Consider the following 18714-nt stretch of genomic DNA (forward strand, 5'->3'; position numbering starts at 1 on the left):
GTCACAGGTTCGCCAACCTTAAGCAAACAAATTTACCAGCGATCTTTTCTTTAGAGATATTCCTCGATTTATTAATCCATTTCAAATGAATTTTTCTACTGACAATCTATTTACTTTTATATGTATGCTCGTTTGTAAAATGTAACTTCTAAACAAAAATAAAGTATTAAAATTCAGTCACATGCTCTGATATAGCTGTTATGGTGTATTATTGAGCATGAATAGTAATTATTAGATAAGATATTCAACCGGTTAGTAGCTGGATCCAAAAGTATCAGTCTTTCGATTTATAAAGATTTATCTCCTTTAATTTTTATGCCAATATAAAATCTGTAATATTTTTTATAAATTTTGTTTTGTATACATAGTGTTTTAAGTAACCCCAAAAATAATAATCTAGAGGGACAGATCTGGAAACCTTGCAACAGTAAAATCTATGGCTCCACTACGACTTAATCGATGATCTGGAAATGTTGCATTTAAAATTCGCCGTGCGCTTAGATAATAGTGAGATGGTCCCCATCTTGCTGAACCCAAAAGTTATCTGTTTTTGTCCAAATCTTTTCCTGGATATTTGGTAAAATCCTATCGACTGATAGCTTGTGATACCCATCTCTTATAAGATTTCCATCTAAAATAAAAGAGCTTACAATACGATTACCAGCGATCCCTGCCGGAACGTTTACTTTCTCAGGGTACTGTGTTTAATCGTCTAATATCCATCTTTATTTTTCTGCTTAGCCTCTGGAACCACCGTAAGATATTACTTTAGAGGATGAATGAAGATTATTTGCATGAATGTAAACGAAGTGTAAGTCTTGTACAGTCTCAGGTCGACCGTTCCTGAGATATGTTGTTAATATATATAATATAGATAATGCTGTTGGCATCAGATTTAGGATGGAGCCCAATATTGTCGAATTTGAGCTTTAGGGTGACAGGGCAAACTGAAACGGCGTATGCTGCCGCTATTATTGAGCTGGGCTGTGACGGCACATAGAATGCAAAGGACTACCGTAGATATAGCTGTCGTTCATCTGAGCACTGGCATCTTTGCCGAGGACAAGGCTTTCTTTACTACAACCTTCGCGTGACACAATCGGAGAGTTCAGCCGTTAGTTGGGATTCCAGAAAATTACTCTATGATCTGCACGATAAAAAGTCTCTCGAGGAACTCAGTCGCTTGAGAAATTTGCAAGTTTAGATCGGAATATGCCGATTAAATAAACTTAAATATTTACAGATTCCGCATTTGGTTCAGATTCCGCAATACGTTTTATCCATAAGTTTTAGATTCGTGAATTTTTCACGATGATCACTAAAAAATATTAAATAATAAAAATAATTATATAAATTAAAAAACACGACTGCCAAAAAAGAAAATTAATTAAATAATAATAAATAATTAATAATTTCAAATAATTAATTGAAATAAAGGGTGACGAAAAGAAAATTTTGTCCTTCCACGAAAATATTTAAATGCAGTCGGTTAGCTCTGAATAGTAATTGTTCTACATTAAAAATCTCTTTAAATATTAAGTAACTGCATTTAAATATTTTCGTTAAAGGACAAAATTTTCTTATCGATGTAAGCCCTAATGAGAACTTTAATCTTAAGTGTCTGGTATTTCTACAACATGAAAAATACATTTAAAAATTAAAGCTCTCTGAAAGTTGATCGGTCACACATTTTATTTAATAATTAAATACTGCATAACAATTTTTAGTCCTTTATTTCCATACCTTGTTTTCTCCTTTTTTTTAGTTCGATTAATGGTTGTTTTTTTCAGTTTGGTTTATTTATTTTTTAGAAATGATGTTTTTTAATTTTTATAATTGTTTTTATTTTAATACATTTTACTTTTTTACAGATATTTGTAAAATGATTTGTTTTAATTATTCAACCGATATTAAGACTACTGTCTAATCGTTTTTGTTTTTTATACTAACTTAATTAAACAGAAAGTAGACCAATTTTTTTTTATTCTTCGAGATAAAAGATTAATAAAGTGTGGGCTTGGTAAAAGGATGACATAACCGACCAATAGAACAATAACGGTTGTTTCCCAAATCTATCGTAATGTCTCACAAAATGTTATTTCTAAGAAAATTGAAGTTCTGCTTTTAAAATCTGAACAGTGATCTTAACAATAAATTAAATTGGTTTTTATTTGACAAACGTCAATAATCTTAATTGTTTTTGTTAACTGAAGATTTAAACGGCATTTTATTTATAGAAAATATATTCCCTTAAATCATTGGTTAAAAGTTCCAATTTTAGTTGGATTTTTTTTTTTTATAAATAAAATCACTGAGTAATTTCATGTTTGCTTTTTTTATTCTTGTATATCAGCTTTTTAATCGATTTCTATAAACGGAGAATATTTTCAATTCAGTTCACAAGTACAGTTTTATTTACTTAGTATTATACTCAAAACAGATAGATTATAATAATCTTTTTTTTACTAATTTGTAAACGAAGTTCCTACGGTAGTCAATAGGACTACCTTAGATCACAATAAATTCTCATAAGAAACTAACAGTATAGTAATGAAACACTCTACATGAATATTGCACAACAATCAAGTAAGCTTCATTTTTCCAACAATGGTAAGAGACCATCAATGACCAGTTGATCAGCGTAGCTCACCGGGCTGGTCTAGCGGTTAACTCGTCAGCGCAAATCAGCTGATTTCGAAATCGCGAGTTGTAAGGTTCAAATCCTAGTAAAGGCAGTTAGTTGCTTTTATACGGATTTGAATACTAGACTGGTGTTCTTTGGTGGTTGGGTTTTAATTAACCACACTTCTCAGGAATGGTTGACCTGAGAATGTACAAGACTACACTTCGTTTACATTCGTATATATCATCCTGTGAGTTATACCTTACGGTAGTTCCGGAGGCTAAACAGAAAAAGAAAGAAGTTGAACAGGTTGACTAGGGGATAATTTTATTTATTTACTCATTAAACTGGAACAAAAACAGTTTTTTGTGTTTAACAAATTTAATTTTTTTAAATTTTCTTTTACAATTTTGATTTTAATTTCTTTTTTATTTAATTTAATTATTTGAACTTAGTAAATTTAATCATTTTCAAAATTAAAACTTTATCTCACCATTATTTTGAGTACAGACGTCTTGCTAACCTTTTATTTTTACAATTTTTCTTGTGTTAGAGAGACCTATAAAATGATGTATTATACAAAAGCTATTACCATTTAAAATATTTTAATTACAACCTCTTTGCCACCCTTCAAGAAGGGGTTGAAATTCTATTTCTCGTCAAAAGATAAAGTAGTTGATCGATATCTTATCCTGAAAATTACTCCACCTCTCTTTTCTGTTTATCTCTCAAAACCACCGTAAGGTATTAATTCAGAGGGTGATATGTATGAATATAAATAATGTGTAGTCTTGTACAGTCTCAGGTCAACCGTTTCTAATATGTGTAGTTAATTAAAACCCAACCACCAAAGAACCACTGGTATCCACGATCTACTATTTAAATCCATATAAAATTAACTAAGAATTGAACCTTAGAACTCTCTCGACTTCGAAATCGGCTGATTGCGACTAGACCAGCCCGGTGGGCTATCCATCTGGGATTATCATTGCTCCTGTATCAATGGTTATGCATATCACTAGCCACTTAACAATGAACCATCTGTAAATATTGTTGAATTAGAAAAATTTACGTCCAAGTCTATTTTTTGCATTATAATATCACAAAACTGTATACGACCGTCAAAATATTCTTCTGAAAGTTATTGCACAGGGAGTATCTTATAAGGGTGAAAATAATTGTTTTTAAGAATTTTGTTAACATGAATAACTTCTTTTTTTTCCTGTTTAGCCTCCGGTAATTACATTTCAGATAATACTTCAGAGGATGAATGAGGATGATATGTATGAGTGTAAATGATGAAGTGTAGTCTTGTACAGCCTCAGTTTGACTATGCCTGAGGTGTGTGATTAATTGAAACCCAACCACCAAAGAACACCGGTATCCGCGATCTAATATTCAAATCAGTTTAAAAATAACTGACTTTACTAGGACTTGAAAGCTGGAACTCTTGTCTTCCAAATCAGCTGATTTGGGAAGACGCCTTCACCACTCGACCAACCAGTGGGTTAACTGATGAATAACTAATGTCATGGTGAATAACGGTTTTCCGTATTGTTGAACGATAGTCCTCAACAAACATCTGCAAAACATTTAATGGTTTTGCATCATTAGTGGCAGTTAGTCTCTCGGTGCGAGAACGATTTCTTACAGTACCGGTTTCTTCAAATTGTGTTACTGTGTTGGTCATATTTTTTTTTACTTATTGGTTCTTAGTTTTGAAATTTGCTATTAAACAAATCACATATCTCTTGTAAAGGCCGTACTCTATCACCGTACCTGTACATCATCAACAGTTATTCTTTCGTTTTAAATTAAAGGATACATTATTATTTGATAAGACTAAATGAATAAAAAAGATAATATTAAAATTTGCTCTAGTGAATAAAAATTTGATCCAGCTCAACTTAATTCTCCAATATAAAATATATTATATATTTTTATATAATACGCAATTAATCTCGAGACAGTCAAATGCTGTAATTGCATGTAGAAGTAAGAGCAAAAAAAGAAGTTAAAACTTCATTACATTGCTGTAATGTACAGTGTGAAGTAACAGCTGATTTACCACTTTAAATTTGTAATATATATTTTAAATTTCAAAATCTCTGAAATCGTGTAATGTTTTTCAAAATTTATTGTATTAAGTAATTTAGGACCGAAAACTTGAAGATTTAATATTGTGATAATTAAAGTAAATAATATTAGTCGACCTAATCATTTAATTTGAAGTAGTCTTGCAAGCTATTAGTTATTGTGTTTATGTTATTAGTTTATTTATTATTGTAAAGGCTGATATTATTAGTGTTTGGACCATTAATTCCAACATTAACTGTTTAAGGTTTGTCATTGGATGCTATTATGAAGGTAATACGAAATAAAAAAGTTACTTCGTTTTATTATTGCCGCAATTTTTTCGCTTTTTACATATTTGATTGTTTATAACTCGGAAACTTTTACGTTAAAATCATGCGTCACATGTTCACCTTCAATTTGGCGGATCCAATATGGCGGACAAAAATTCCAAACGCGTCATAAAGTAGTAATTTTGTGACTGTGTAGATCTCTACTTGTTTCTTTCTTCTGGTATCCCACATTTCAAGTTTTGAAATGTGAAACCGTTTCCATATTTTAATATCACTCTGTACATTTATAAACTTATGAATTATAATAAACAGATGAGTCTGCATAACAGTCTAATGTATGCAAATTGATACATGCCGTCTTGGCGCACATGTGGTGCGCCAAGACATGTGGTGGATTCCTTTCCAGCTGATGAACAAACTGAGGACTTTCCTTAGTACAGAAACCCACAGTCCTATTTTGTGAACTGCATAAATTGCACTTATTTTAAAACCGTACTGCTCACTGCAACACCATGTTCCATAACTCCATTTGATAATTCATTCACAAACGTTGATCGAAATAATTTTACGTTGTCTTTTTTTTTAATTTGATCGTTCATTGTTGATCTCGGTATATTAAGTTCGGTCGCTTTTACGAATAGATGTAATTGGAGATTGTCCAATCGAATCGGCTATAGCAAAGCAAATTTGCACTCGCGTCATTCATCCATTGACCGGTCAGACTGCAAATGCACGTTTCTCTCAATCAAGCACTGTCTCTTGACAAGAAAAGCCCTTGTTAAAACGTTCCGGAAGTATATTCATAAGTTGTGACACTGTTTGCCCCATGCGTCGGCGTCAATGCACCCAAATAAATATCAATAATCTCTCCTTAACACTGTAACTGCGTCCACTAACATCAGCCGTGCCTTTCCGACTGAAACAAGATAAAAAGTGACTTTGTTATGTGGCAGTGTTCTTTGTGACTTTGAGTGCAGGGTTACCAACTGCAGTAAAGAAATTATTTCTTAACGACCGAATACCGCGGGACATTCAAAACAGTAGAAAAATCTTAATTGCGGGATTGGGACTTCTTGGACGCTACATATAAGAGGTCTGTTCAGAAAATAACCGAACTTTCCTTTTTTTAATGTTTATTATTAATTTTGCAAATTATTGGTTCTTGTCCCTTTCAAAGTACTCACCTCCCCTATTCACACACTTTTTCCAGCGGTATTTCCACTTCGCAAAGCAGTCCTGGATAGTTTTATTTAATCTATGAAGCGTTTAAATGGCGTTTAAGGTCCGTGACGAATTTGCTTTAATGTCATCAATAGTTTCAAAACGGCGTCCTTTCATCACTGATTTTTAATTTTGGAAGTAAGAAAAAAAATCGCATGATGCCAGGTCTGGCAAGTAGGGAGGCTACGGGAGGACAACCATCTGATTTTTGGCTCAAAATTGACAAATTGACCAAGTTGAGTGTGCGAGCGCATCGTCGTGGTGAAGGAATCATGAGTTGTCTCGCCCCGACTCTGGTCTCTTTTTGCGGATTTTTTTCACGTAACCGTTGTAAAACCCCTTGATAGTACGCACGTTTCACCGGTTCAGCTTGAGGCAAGAATTCAAAATGCGCAATTACATTAAAATCGAAAAAACAAAACGCATCACTTATTTGTCATTGGATCGAGATTGACGTGTTTTCTTGGGGCATGGAGATCATTTGTTAAATCCATTGTGATGACTGAACTTTTGTCTCAATGTCGTAGCCGTAAATCTAGATTCCTTCTCCCGTTATGATTCTTTGCATGAATGTTTCATCGTCATCGGCTTGTTCAAGAAGTTGCCGATAAACGTCCACTCTATGTTCTTTCTGCTGAAACGAGGAACAAACTTTGCTGAAACTCGATGCACGTTCAATTTTTCAGTCAAAATGTCACGGCACGATCCGATTGAGATGCTAACCTCTTCTGCAAATTCTCTGACAGTAAATCTGCGATTTGCGCGCAACTGATCGTTGATATTCTGTACGTGGGTGTCATCGACTGAAATCGAAGGCCTTCCTGGTCGAGGATCATCTTCATTTGACTGACGATCACTTTTAAATCGTGAAAACCATTCGTAACATTGCCTCCGACTCAGAGCATCATCCCCGTAAACTTGTTTCAAAAGTCGAAACGTTTCTGTGAAAGTATTTCCCAATTTCACGCAAAATTTGACGTATCGTTGCTCCGGAAAATCGCTACTAACACTCTGACACGTTGCACTCAAATTACAATAACACGAAAACTAAATGAGATATCAGCAATCCAAGAATATGTGGTTACAAAGAAGGTGATGTGGAACACAACGATGCCAACCGCATGTCAGTAAATTCCTCGTTGCCGCGTAATTGAAAATGTTCGGTTTTTCTGAACAGACCTAGTACGTATATAATTTGTTTTTTCTTTATTAGAAAAAGTCTAACGTTTATTTTCCTCTTGATTAGGTATCTGCTATTGATTCTACAAATAGCTAGGATTTATTCGTCAGATTTGATACTGGCGGCGAGTGTGGGTAACCGCAGTCAAAGGTAATTAGCATATTATAAATAGGGAAAATCATGCGGAACGAAACATAAGAGTCCCATAGCAGCCTTTCTCCGATTTAGCTGATGCGTATTCGATCGTTTGTCTTCCGTATTTCGTACACTCTGAGATCTTTTAACGATGCACATTTTATATGATAGCGTAAATTTATAACTATGAATCCAATCCGATTCGAAAGTTATTAATACTTTAGTAGACGTTTGTATCTTTGCTTGATTATAAACAATCTAATTAGCCCGCGTATAAAATTTAGTTCAATGTGAATACATCGAACCGATCGGTGGTCGAGATAAGAAATATTCACTCGCTGGACTATATTCTTTCTTATTTTTTACGGTACTATAAAATACTTATGTTTCTATTGTACCTTTGTATTAATATCGTTTAAAAACTGATAAATTGCTAAGTTAGAAAAATTCTCTTATAACTCATTTCTGTAGTGTAATAACATTTCTACGAATACAGTTCGACGTTTCGACTGAACGACATTTTATACAAGCCTTCACAATATTTTCTGATGAAATGTAATCGACCCGCAAGATTTTACGTTTAATATGTGTTGTAGTTGTGAGATTGCGTATTCCAGTCAATCGAGGTTGGGTCAAAACGATTATGTTCTGAATTTATACATTTCACTGTTCCGTTCTATAGTATTATAAAAAGTGTTTATTCACTTTTTTCTTTTGTGAACTTATAAAATGTATTAAATTAATCCATTAATACAGATTAATATTTTGATATGAATAATATATCCGATGAATTTATAGCTTAGATATGAAAGTTGTAAGTATTTATTATCATTAAGTACTCGTTGTCAGTAATGTTGAATTGAAACTTCTATCGCACCAGGTTCAAGAAATATACTGAGAAGTGGGAGAATACGTTTAATCCTGTTCCTTCATCTTAAGAGTATAGTTTTTAGGAAAATTTATAAATTTGAAGTAAATATTCCTGACTAATTTCATTGATGAAATTGGGCCGACTTTTAAGCTCTTTCGAATCCGGAAAAATTAATTTGTTTATTCTTGTTTGTTTTTATTCAAAATAAATGTTGCATACTTTTCCAGTAAAACTGATCTCTTTAGGATAAGTACGGTAGATTTCAGTTTACTAACTCTAAGGGGGGAAGAAGATGCATACCTGGTTTCTAGTTTCAGTCTTCCGGTCTCAGCGCCTTTTATTTTATCTTTAACCCGTTTGTTGAAATTTGCTTAGCAACTCTTTAATATCAGTATTCTAAACCTTACGAATGCATAATATATTAAATTATTTCTTAATTAAAGAAGAGAAATAAGGAAGCAAAGAATTTCTGATAGAATTTTCTAAATATTTTGAAAATTTATAATTGTTATATTTTTAATAAATATTCGTTTACGGTTACTTATTGAAGATTTTGTAACACCTTATACATAAAAATTCAAAATTTTGTAATCTTAATATTTATTTAATCATATTTTTAGTAATATTATTGTGGCACATAATCTTTTTTTTTTACTTTTCAGAGTTAACTACAAAATATTTGTCCAAAGACTTTTCAGTTTTTGATATAAATTAGTTTTCGATTAGATTAGTTTATTTTTTCGGTACTAATTATATATATTCGTATTACATATTGATTACATACATATTTATATAAATTTTTTTTAAATAAATTTTTATTTTTATATCGATTTATATTTATATTTATTACATATTGATTAATTTATTTTAGTTATTTTTTTTTTAATATCTTCTACCGTCCGCTACTTTATTATTTTTGAAGTTGCCACAAATGAAACACGTCCCAATCACACAAATGACACGCTTACAAATCGTTTGTTGACAATTTCATAGAATTTGATGCGTTGTTCTGGAATTAGAAAGGGTGGAACATATCACCCAAATAATGCCCGTGCTGGAGTGATTGCGTCTCAGCCTTTCATCCGGAGGTCCTGGGTTCGAATACCGGTCAGGCACAACATTTTTCATTCGCTAAAAAAACCAACATTTTCATATTTTCACGTACAAACTTTAAGCTTATGTGTTGAATTAATTAATTTAGAAAAAATTCATTGCTCTTGTGACCTAACCACGCAAAAAATAATATTAAGTAAACTAATTACTGTTATATAATATTAATAGCTGAAATAATAATCCTGCCAAACAATGGACTGCGATAACTGCAGAGTTAATGCTAAATTTATTTATACTATTAAAGATAATACAAATTCTATTAACAAGTAAAAATCGCTCATATTCGTTTATTTATAGATTAACAAAACTTATCAAGACTATCTTATATTTCCGCCTTAACGCATTTATCAAGTAGGCTTAATGAATTATAAACCTCTACTGTAAATACGAGTATATATTATAATGAATCAATAAATTCTGACCTTCAGTTAAGAATTTAAATTTATCTTATGTTCTACATTCGGTACATTTATTTTACAGAAACCATAAGCAGAATTATCTTTATGAGAAATAATATTAAACTATTTCCCCGGTTGATTTCATTTTCACTAATTTTGTAGGAAAGCACACTCAAATCGATCACCACTAAACGACAATCATTCATGTTAATTTTCAAAATGCCATAAACTTAGAATAGTAAAACTTCCTTTTTTTCCAGTTTAACCTCTGTAACCACCGTAAAGTATTACTTCAGAAGATGATATGTATAATTTTAACTGAAGTGTAGTCTTGTACAGTCTCAGTTCGACCATTACTGAGATATGTGGTTAATTGAAACCCAAAACCAAAGAACTCCGGCATCCACGATCTAGTATTCAAATCCGTAAAAAAGTAACTGCCTTTACTAGGATTTGAAGCTTAGAACTCTCCACTTCGAAATCGGCTAATTTGCGATTATGAGTTCACCACTAGACCAACCCGGTGGGTTTATTAAATAAAAAGGAGAAAAAAAATTATTGAAAATCTAAAAAGTTGACAGCAAAGTTGTTATACTTCTTGACATTGGTTATCTATTTTATATAATGAAAAAATGATACGTGAAATTAAAAATTCAAAACTATATTTTAATCTATAATTCAAAACATTCGGTTAAAAATATTGCAATAAATAAAAGGATCCGATTTTTGAGGAAGGGGAAATTTTTTTTTTTGTGGGGGGGCACTTTTATTTTTAAATGGTAAGATAAGCATAATATAAAGTGGGCTATGCTTACAGAATTTTTAGAAAATTGATCCCAAAGAAACTATGTATGCCACCTTCTGAAAATATTGACTTCTAACCATTTTTTTCTTCTTTTTTTTTTGAAACTGATTAATTAATTAACAACAAGCTTGCAACGAAGTTTGTGCTTGAGAATATGAATGTGGAAATTTGTAGCGTTTGAAAAATACCGTGCCTGATCGGAATTCGAATCCGAGACCTCCGGATGAAAGGCCGAGACGAATTACCCTATATTTATTTGCAAATTTCCCCATATATCAAAGGGTCTCTCTGCCAGATTTCATAAAAATTGGTTTATCCGGTCAAAAGTCATTACTAAGCTTCAAACACGCCAACACCCGTACGCACGAACATTATCCTCTCTTTTTTTTTTTTTTTTTTTTTTTTTTAAGGGGGGTCTCTGGGTCATGAAGTGTCGAGAAATGCAAAAAAAAATCCATATCCTATTTTTTGATTGATTACTATTCTTTTCGTTTTAAATTATAGAGCCATGATGTCAAGAAAGTAAAACTAAACAGTCATTTCAATTGTTAAATTAAGGCGGGAATGATTAGGTTTTAGTCAGTAGTCGTTATTTTATTTTATAAACTATTAGAATACTCATAAAAATCTTTTAAAGAAAAAAAAACTGTAATTTAAACGTATAGTTGAACTTTCATTATCTCTAACTGTAAAAAAAAAAAAACTGTAAAAGAAACAAAAAAGAAGATTTTTATCCTAAATTGCACCTCATCAAATTACTACTTTTATAATCTCAGTAAGAATCATTTCAAGCGACCTTGAAAAGCATAAGTATTAGTAAAATGTTTTAATATTTATTTTTACTTCATCTCGATATCGACCATCTATCCTTCGCGTAACTTTAATTCACAAGAGAAAAAAATAAATAAGTAAAAAATAACTGAAAATAACCACATGCTGCCATTAGCACATTACTCAGTCACGTAGCACATATACACACAGACACATCTGTACCGGTTATATAGAGATAGTATTAACAGAAAAAAAATCTGATGTGGACAACACATGATTTCCTGTACACTTCTTTATTTTTGTTTAACCTCCTGGCCCACCGTTAGGTATTGCTTCAGAGGATGAGATGAATGATTTGTAATGATTTATACGCCTATTAAATTACATTTACACTTTTTTTTTAAATGAAAAGTACATAAAATTTTATCTCATTACTAATTTCTGATATTTCCTTTTGTTATTATTGAATTATTGTTCATGGTAATTTTTTTTTACAGTGAAAGATTAATAATTATTAATAAATCAGTATATTTAAATTAAAAAAAAAGTTAAAAAAAGGAGATGAAGTGTGATTCGAACCGATGTGCCTTATAAGATCCAGATATTTCGTTAATTAAAATGTTATTTGTCTATAACTCTGGAACCAACGAAAATAAATACCACTAATGATATATCGTTGAAAAGCTCTCAATGAGCAGTTATTATTGCAGTTAAGAAAAAGTCGAAGCTTTTTTTTGGACACTTTTGGTTCAATCGATTGTAATCAAAAGGGGAGGTACACAACTAGATGTTACAATAAGTCCTAAATCCAAAATATCAACATCCTACGGTTGGTATCGTTGGAATCGTTTATGAGTTATGCGAGATACATACGCACGTATCGCCAAAACTAGTCAAAATCGATTCAGGGATGGTCAAAATGGATACTTTCGTTGAAATTTGAAACCCCAAATTTTTCGTGAACGCAATACTTCCTTTACTTCGTACGAGGAAGTAAAATTCGTCGTCTTAAATCAGCTGATTTCGAAATCGAAGTACTCACGTTCAAATCCTAATAAAGGTTATTACTTCTATTCGGATTTGAATACTACTAGATCCTGGATACCGATGTTCTTTGGTGGTTGGGTTTCAATTACCAACACGTCTCAGGAGTTCGACCTGAGTTTGTTTAAGACAAAAAATTTACCGGTGAAGATGCATTACACTGATAAGTCGCTAATGACTTAAATTGTGATAAGACTATAAATAAAAGTATTAAAAAATAATAATTATTATAATTAGTTAAATGGTAAAGAAAAAAAATTGTGTAGATTATAGAAAACGGAATTTTAATTTCAAAATCGAAATGTTTTTTCAATAAAGTTGGCTTAAGCAAACATTAAACAGAAGTCATTTCTAAGTAAATATCATACCAATCCGATGTTCACTTTCCCATTTTACACCGTTTTAAAGGTAAACTTGAAATACTAATGAAAAATGATTGTACTTATTAAAATATATTTAAAAAATATACGATATTTTTTAAATATCGTATATTTTAATATCGTATTACTCCCGTAATATTACGGGAGTTTTGTTTGTTTGTGCTACCATTGGAACAATTTATTCATAACTTGCATAACCGAAATTAGCTTTCTAAGAACAGAAAGAGGAGTTGTAATATCTAGTTGTGCACAAATGCTACAACAGTTCTAAATCCAAAATTTCAACATCTTACGGCTAATCGTTTTTGAGTTATGCGAGATACATACATTCACGTACGTACAGACGTCACGCCGAAGCTAGTCAAAATGGATTGAGGAATGATCAAAATGGATATTTCCGTTGAAATCTGGAAACCGAAATTTTTCGCGATATCAATACTTCCTTTACTTTGTATATGGAAGTAAAAAATGAATAAAACAGATTAAATATGATATAGTGAAATGTAAGTTTTAACGGTATATAACGTTAAGAATTATTATAATTGATTTTTTTTCACACACGAACGATGTTAATTAGCAATTTAATGTTGTAGGTATATATAAAGATTTCCTCTCTGAATTCAACATACATTATAATAAATTATGAAGCAGCAGTAGCAGTAGTAGTAGTAGTAGTAGTAATATTCATAATTGTAAAAACAACAGAACTGAAGTTCACATTTCTCAAAACTGATGAAAATGATTCTATATAATATGCATTTATTTTCAGTATTTAAATATAGCAACACTTAATTAAAAAAAGTTGAGTCGGTGATTGACACTGTTTGATGAACGGCTTCGCCATTTTAAACTACTTTTATATTCTAAATAGATTCAAAAAACACTTTTAAATAAATAATTATTAATTTAATTCTAACTACAACCGAATGATTTTGCCAAATTAATTTTTTTTGTGTAATGAGAAATTAATTTTTTTATTGCGAGAAAAAATGACAACCGTAATTGGAATTTGAATCCAGAACCTTTGAAATAAAAATAATAAATATATTCATTATAATACACATTTGTCACATTTATCACCGGTAGAAAAATAAATACTAGTTACTGTTTTTGTTGAAAATAAAATTAATAGCAGTATTTTGTAATTTACATAATTACATACGTAATTATGCATACGATTATTATTTTAATAAAAAATTTACAGAAAAATAATAAATAACTTTTAAAAACAATTTATACACATAAATCAATAACTTAATGAGCAGTGTTATATTTTCTAACTAAATAATAATAGTAGTAAAATAAATATAATTGTAAACAAAAAACAAGTGATATGAAAACCTCGAGGTTTTTTAATTGTAATTAAAATATGTATGCTTAGTTTTACATTCACTAATCGACTCGTAAAGTAGAAAGAAACAAAATGTGCAGCCAATATGTACTTTTTTCTACAGATTTTTCGAAAGAAAGTAGTACGGTACCACTTTCAGTCGCTTGGTGGGAATGGAGGCCGAATGAATTCTCTTTACGTTTTAAGGTATGAGAAGTACGAAATTACCATTCACTTAGATTTTGGTTTTCATATATATATTTATTTATATAAAATTCTGAAGCTCGAAAATTTCCAGAACTACTAGATCAGTTTCATTGAAATTGACATATGATGTAATAGTGCGTGTGAAAATTTGATAAATATTGGTTGTATCGTTCTTTAGTTACGTTTTATTTAAGGGGTGGAAAAGATTAAGCGGGGCAAACAAAATAACGAAAGTCGGTCTTGAGCAGAACAGTATAACAGTTTTTTTTTTTTATTAATTCTAACTGATAAATTAATAAGTATAAAACATTCATTCAGTAGAGTAGAAATAACTTCAAAACTGTTATTAAATTTAGATATGTACTAACTTCTTCGTTAAACTGATTCACAAAATTTTACTTTAATATCCTAAAAATTAAAGAATAACTACGATAATTTAATAATCCATTGTACGTTAATTTACTCAATGTAAAATAATTTTTTACATTTTATTCTCCATCTGGGAAAATAAAACTTAGTACCCAGTACCTAAATCGTTATTTTATGTACCAGTGCCCCCAAAATGAAAATAAATAAATAAAACTGTTCATTATTATTCTTATACTCTTATAATGGAAAAAGTGATTACAACTTAATATCCATAATGCATTCCTTCTAAGCGATAAACTAGATCGCGATATTGACTAGATACAATTATCCCCATTATCAACTTATTTATATAGTACATAAATGTAGCTGTAATATAAATAGCTGTATCTGGTAATCTAGCTATACATAATGTCTGTGTCAATGCGTTACAACAAATTGTACATTATTTATTTGTTGTACATTTGGATATAAATGTTTATATAATTAAAGAACTATACTAATATACTTAATTAGTTAAGATTTTCTCATTGGTTTTTAATTTTAAGAAAATTTACAAAATTAGGTGCACTTCAAAATTTACAAAGGAAGCCACTGATTTTATGAATTGAAATTTTGGGATGGGTGGAGTAACAATATTAAATTATATAAGAGTATAATCTAACATCTGGGAAGATTGATTTTGATTTATCTGGATATATATTTATATTTAAGGTTGTCGAAGGGCACCCCATGTACAATAATTACAGTATGCATAAGAAATGGTGGATTCATGGGATATGAACGGCAGAATTGCATTCCGTTTAACATTATAGTGAATTTCGGATGGTTGAAACCTGCCGGCTGGATAAATGAACTTAAGGTTCATTTGTCCATGACGCTTTCTCATTCTATCCGAAGTATTAATCACCATTATAGGAGCAGTCCTTCCTTACGGGGTAAGCCCGAAGTGTGATTTACCAGCCTGGCCCTGCTGAATGTGCATTCTGAGAAAAATGTTCGAGGTCTAAGATTTAACTGAAAGACAACATTGTTGTTTCGATTGCTTGTTAAAAGACTGTTGTAAGAGCTAAATTTATAAGGAATCAAATATAAAAAAATTATGTTTTATAATGCCTGTCTCTCTTCCCTTTTTGTTTTAAAAAGAAATTCACAAGATATAGTTTAGGTTTCTTTATTATTCATTTAGTTAGGCAAGGCAATTAGGAAAGTGTAAATGTAGCGCTTAAACTTTTATGTGATTTTGCTGAGTATTTTATTAATAAACGACTCATTATCAACTACCTGAACCATATGAGCACAGACTGTTTTGTAATAAATAATCCCATGTAAGCATCTTTCTTAAATTCTGCTATTCCCATATGGAAACATAAATAAATCTTTATATCTCGGTATATACTCTTAATAATAGATTCAAGACAGACATTATATTTATAACCCACCGGGTCGGTCTAGTGGTGAACGCGTCTTTTCAAATCAGCTGATTTGGAACGCCTAGTTCCAGTGTTCAAGTCCTAGTAAAGGCAGTTACTTTTATACGGATTTGAATACTAGATCGTGCATACCGGTGGTCTTTGGTGGTTGGGTTTCAATCAACCACACATCTCAGGAATGGTCGAACTGAGACTGTACAAGTCTACACTCATAAATATCATCCTCCGAAGTAATACCTGAACTGTAATTCCCGGAGGTTAAACAGGATAAAGAAAGAAAGACACTATGTGTATATAATAATAATACATACGTATAAGTAACATCAGGTATGGATAGATTTGCTACAATAGAATAATATATAATTGCTACAATAGAATAATATATATGATAAAAAATCAATGCGATTAGAATTCATATTAATTATTTTGCATGAAATAATGTTAATGTATATACACGAAGATATTAAATATATAAACTTGCCGCAAAGTAATTAACAGTTCACAGGGCATTAATGAAAAATATTTGACGTAATATTTATGTACACTTACGTAAATTCAGGGTTTTTTTTAACTTAGTGTTAATAAAAAAATTCACAAAATTAAACTGACTTCCTAATTCGCTTGGGGTGAAAGAACAAAAACCCTAGGAGGTGATGAGAAAATTTTGAATACAGCATACCCCATTTTGTGAAAATCTTTTTCCAGCTCAAAGTTCGTTTTCACGGTGATCAGAAACTAAGGCTGGGACAGTAGCTATCGGGTAGATCGATTGAGACTGCTGAAATAGCTATAGCAGCTGCTTAGCTACTATTATAATTATTTAATAATAATTATTATTAATAATAATAATAATCATTAATTAATTATTATAATTAGCTATTATATTATAAATAATTCAGTTATTTATTATTAGGCGTATTGGTTTTTCTTTTTTTTTTAAATTAGTGAATCTACAATTGATTATCGAACATTTTTCCAGTTATTTTGAAATCACAGCAAGATATTTTTGTGAACTGAGATTACAAATATTTAGTTGGCTCAAAGTGTAATATAACATTTTAGAAGGTTGTTTTATTTTTATTTAGATTAATATGTATTATATTTGTTTTTTCTTCCTAAATAGAATTAGTGAAAGTATAATTAATTCTTAAGATTATATGCAGTTACTTTTTTCATTTTTGTGAGATAATTTTAATTTGAGATAGCTATTTTCAGCTTTTAGTACTTTAATTAGTCGTTTTATTCATCCATATGTATTATATTATTGTTGGTTTTGATGGTTTTTAAGCATTAAGTTAAAATTATAGAATGAACCGCTAATTACAAATGAATTCATCAGTTATTAACAGAATTAATATTTTATACAGATCAGATAATTTTAGAATAGAGTTCCGATTTCCATAAAATAAATATTAAAAATTATTTGTCTTAGTCATGTGAGTGACACTGGGTTTAAGTAGATTTGAAGGAAACTATCTGACAGACGGTGATTTAATTTTCTCCAGACAAAAAAAAATAATTAAAACAACCAAGGAAGGTAAGAAATAAAAATACTTTAAAATTGAATTTAAAAGATGTAAGGTATTATAGAGTTCCATTATAATATGTATAAAAAAATTATTTATTATAAATTATATATTAACAAAATTTATAGTAATGACTTCATAAGTCGGGGTGTCAAATAAATATGTGCCTAAATTAAATTAACATTTTGAATAAGAAAGTATGTTCGGAGTCTGTTCAGAAAATAACCGAACATTAGTAATTACGCGCCAACGTTGATATTTAGTGACGTGCGGTTGGCAGCATTTCGCTCCGCATAACCTCTTCCGTAACCATATGTTCTTGGATTTTTTATATTACATTTAGTTTTTGTGTTATTGTTATTTGACTGCAGTATGTTTAAGTGTAGTAGCGATTTTTGTAATGCGATTTTCGGGAGCTACGATACAACGTAAAATTTTACGTGAAACTGGGAAAAACTTTCACAGAAACGTTTCAAATTTTGAAACAAAGTTACGGAGATGATCCTGTGACTCTTATGCAGTGTTACGAATGGTTTTCACGGTTTAAAAGTGTTCGTCAGTCAATCGAAGATGACCTTCGACCAGGAAGTCCTTCGACTTCAACTGATGATACCCGCGTTGAAAAATCAACGATCTGGTGCGCGCAAATCGCCGATTGACTGTCAGAGAACTTGCAAAAGAGGTTAGCATCTCGATTGGATTATGCCGTGACATTTTGACTGAAAAATTGAACGTGCAGCAGTTTGTTCCTCGTTTGGTGACCGAACAGGAGAAAGAACATCGAGTGGATGTTTGTCGGCAACGCCTTGAGAAAGCCGATGAAACATTCATGCAAAGAATCATAACGGAAGACGAAAGCTGGGTTTTACGGATACAACATCGGGAGAAAAGAACAATCATAAAAAATTGCTACTAACACATAAACACGTTGCACTCAAATAACAC

General features: G+C 30.9%; 1 protein-coding gene across 4 annotated transcripts in view; it reads left to right on the plus strand.

Annotated features, from left to right (window-relative positions):
- LOC142326309 (PIH1 domain-containing protein 1-like) overlaps positions 1-18714 on the plus strand; it is a 106991-nt gene that overhangs the window by 18479 nt on the left and 69798 nt on the right. For 3 of the 4 annotated variants that reach the window (XM_075368701.1, XM_075368698.1, XM_075368702.1), the window contains exon 1: positions 14315-14444. The exons of the other annotated variant lie outside the window; for it this stretch is intronic. In XM_075368701.1, the coding sequence (XP_075224816.1) occupies positions 14331-14444 (114 nt within the window). In that variant the 5' untranslated portion in view covers positions 14315-14330. Of the gene's footprint in view, positions 1-14314; positions 14445-18714 lie in introns of those variants that run through there. 4 annotated transcript variants of the gene reach the window in all.

This window comes from Lycorma delicatula, chromosome 6, assembly GCF_047948215.1.
Source record: "Lycorma delicatula isolate Av1 chromosome 6, ASM4794821v1, whole genome shotgun sequence".
NCBI classification, from domain to species: domain Eukaryota; kingdom Metazoa; phylum Arthropoda; class Insecta; order Hemiptera; family Fulgoridae; genus Lycorma; species Lycorma delicatula.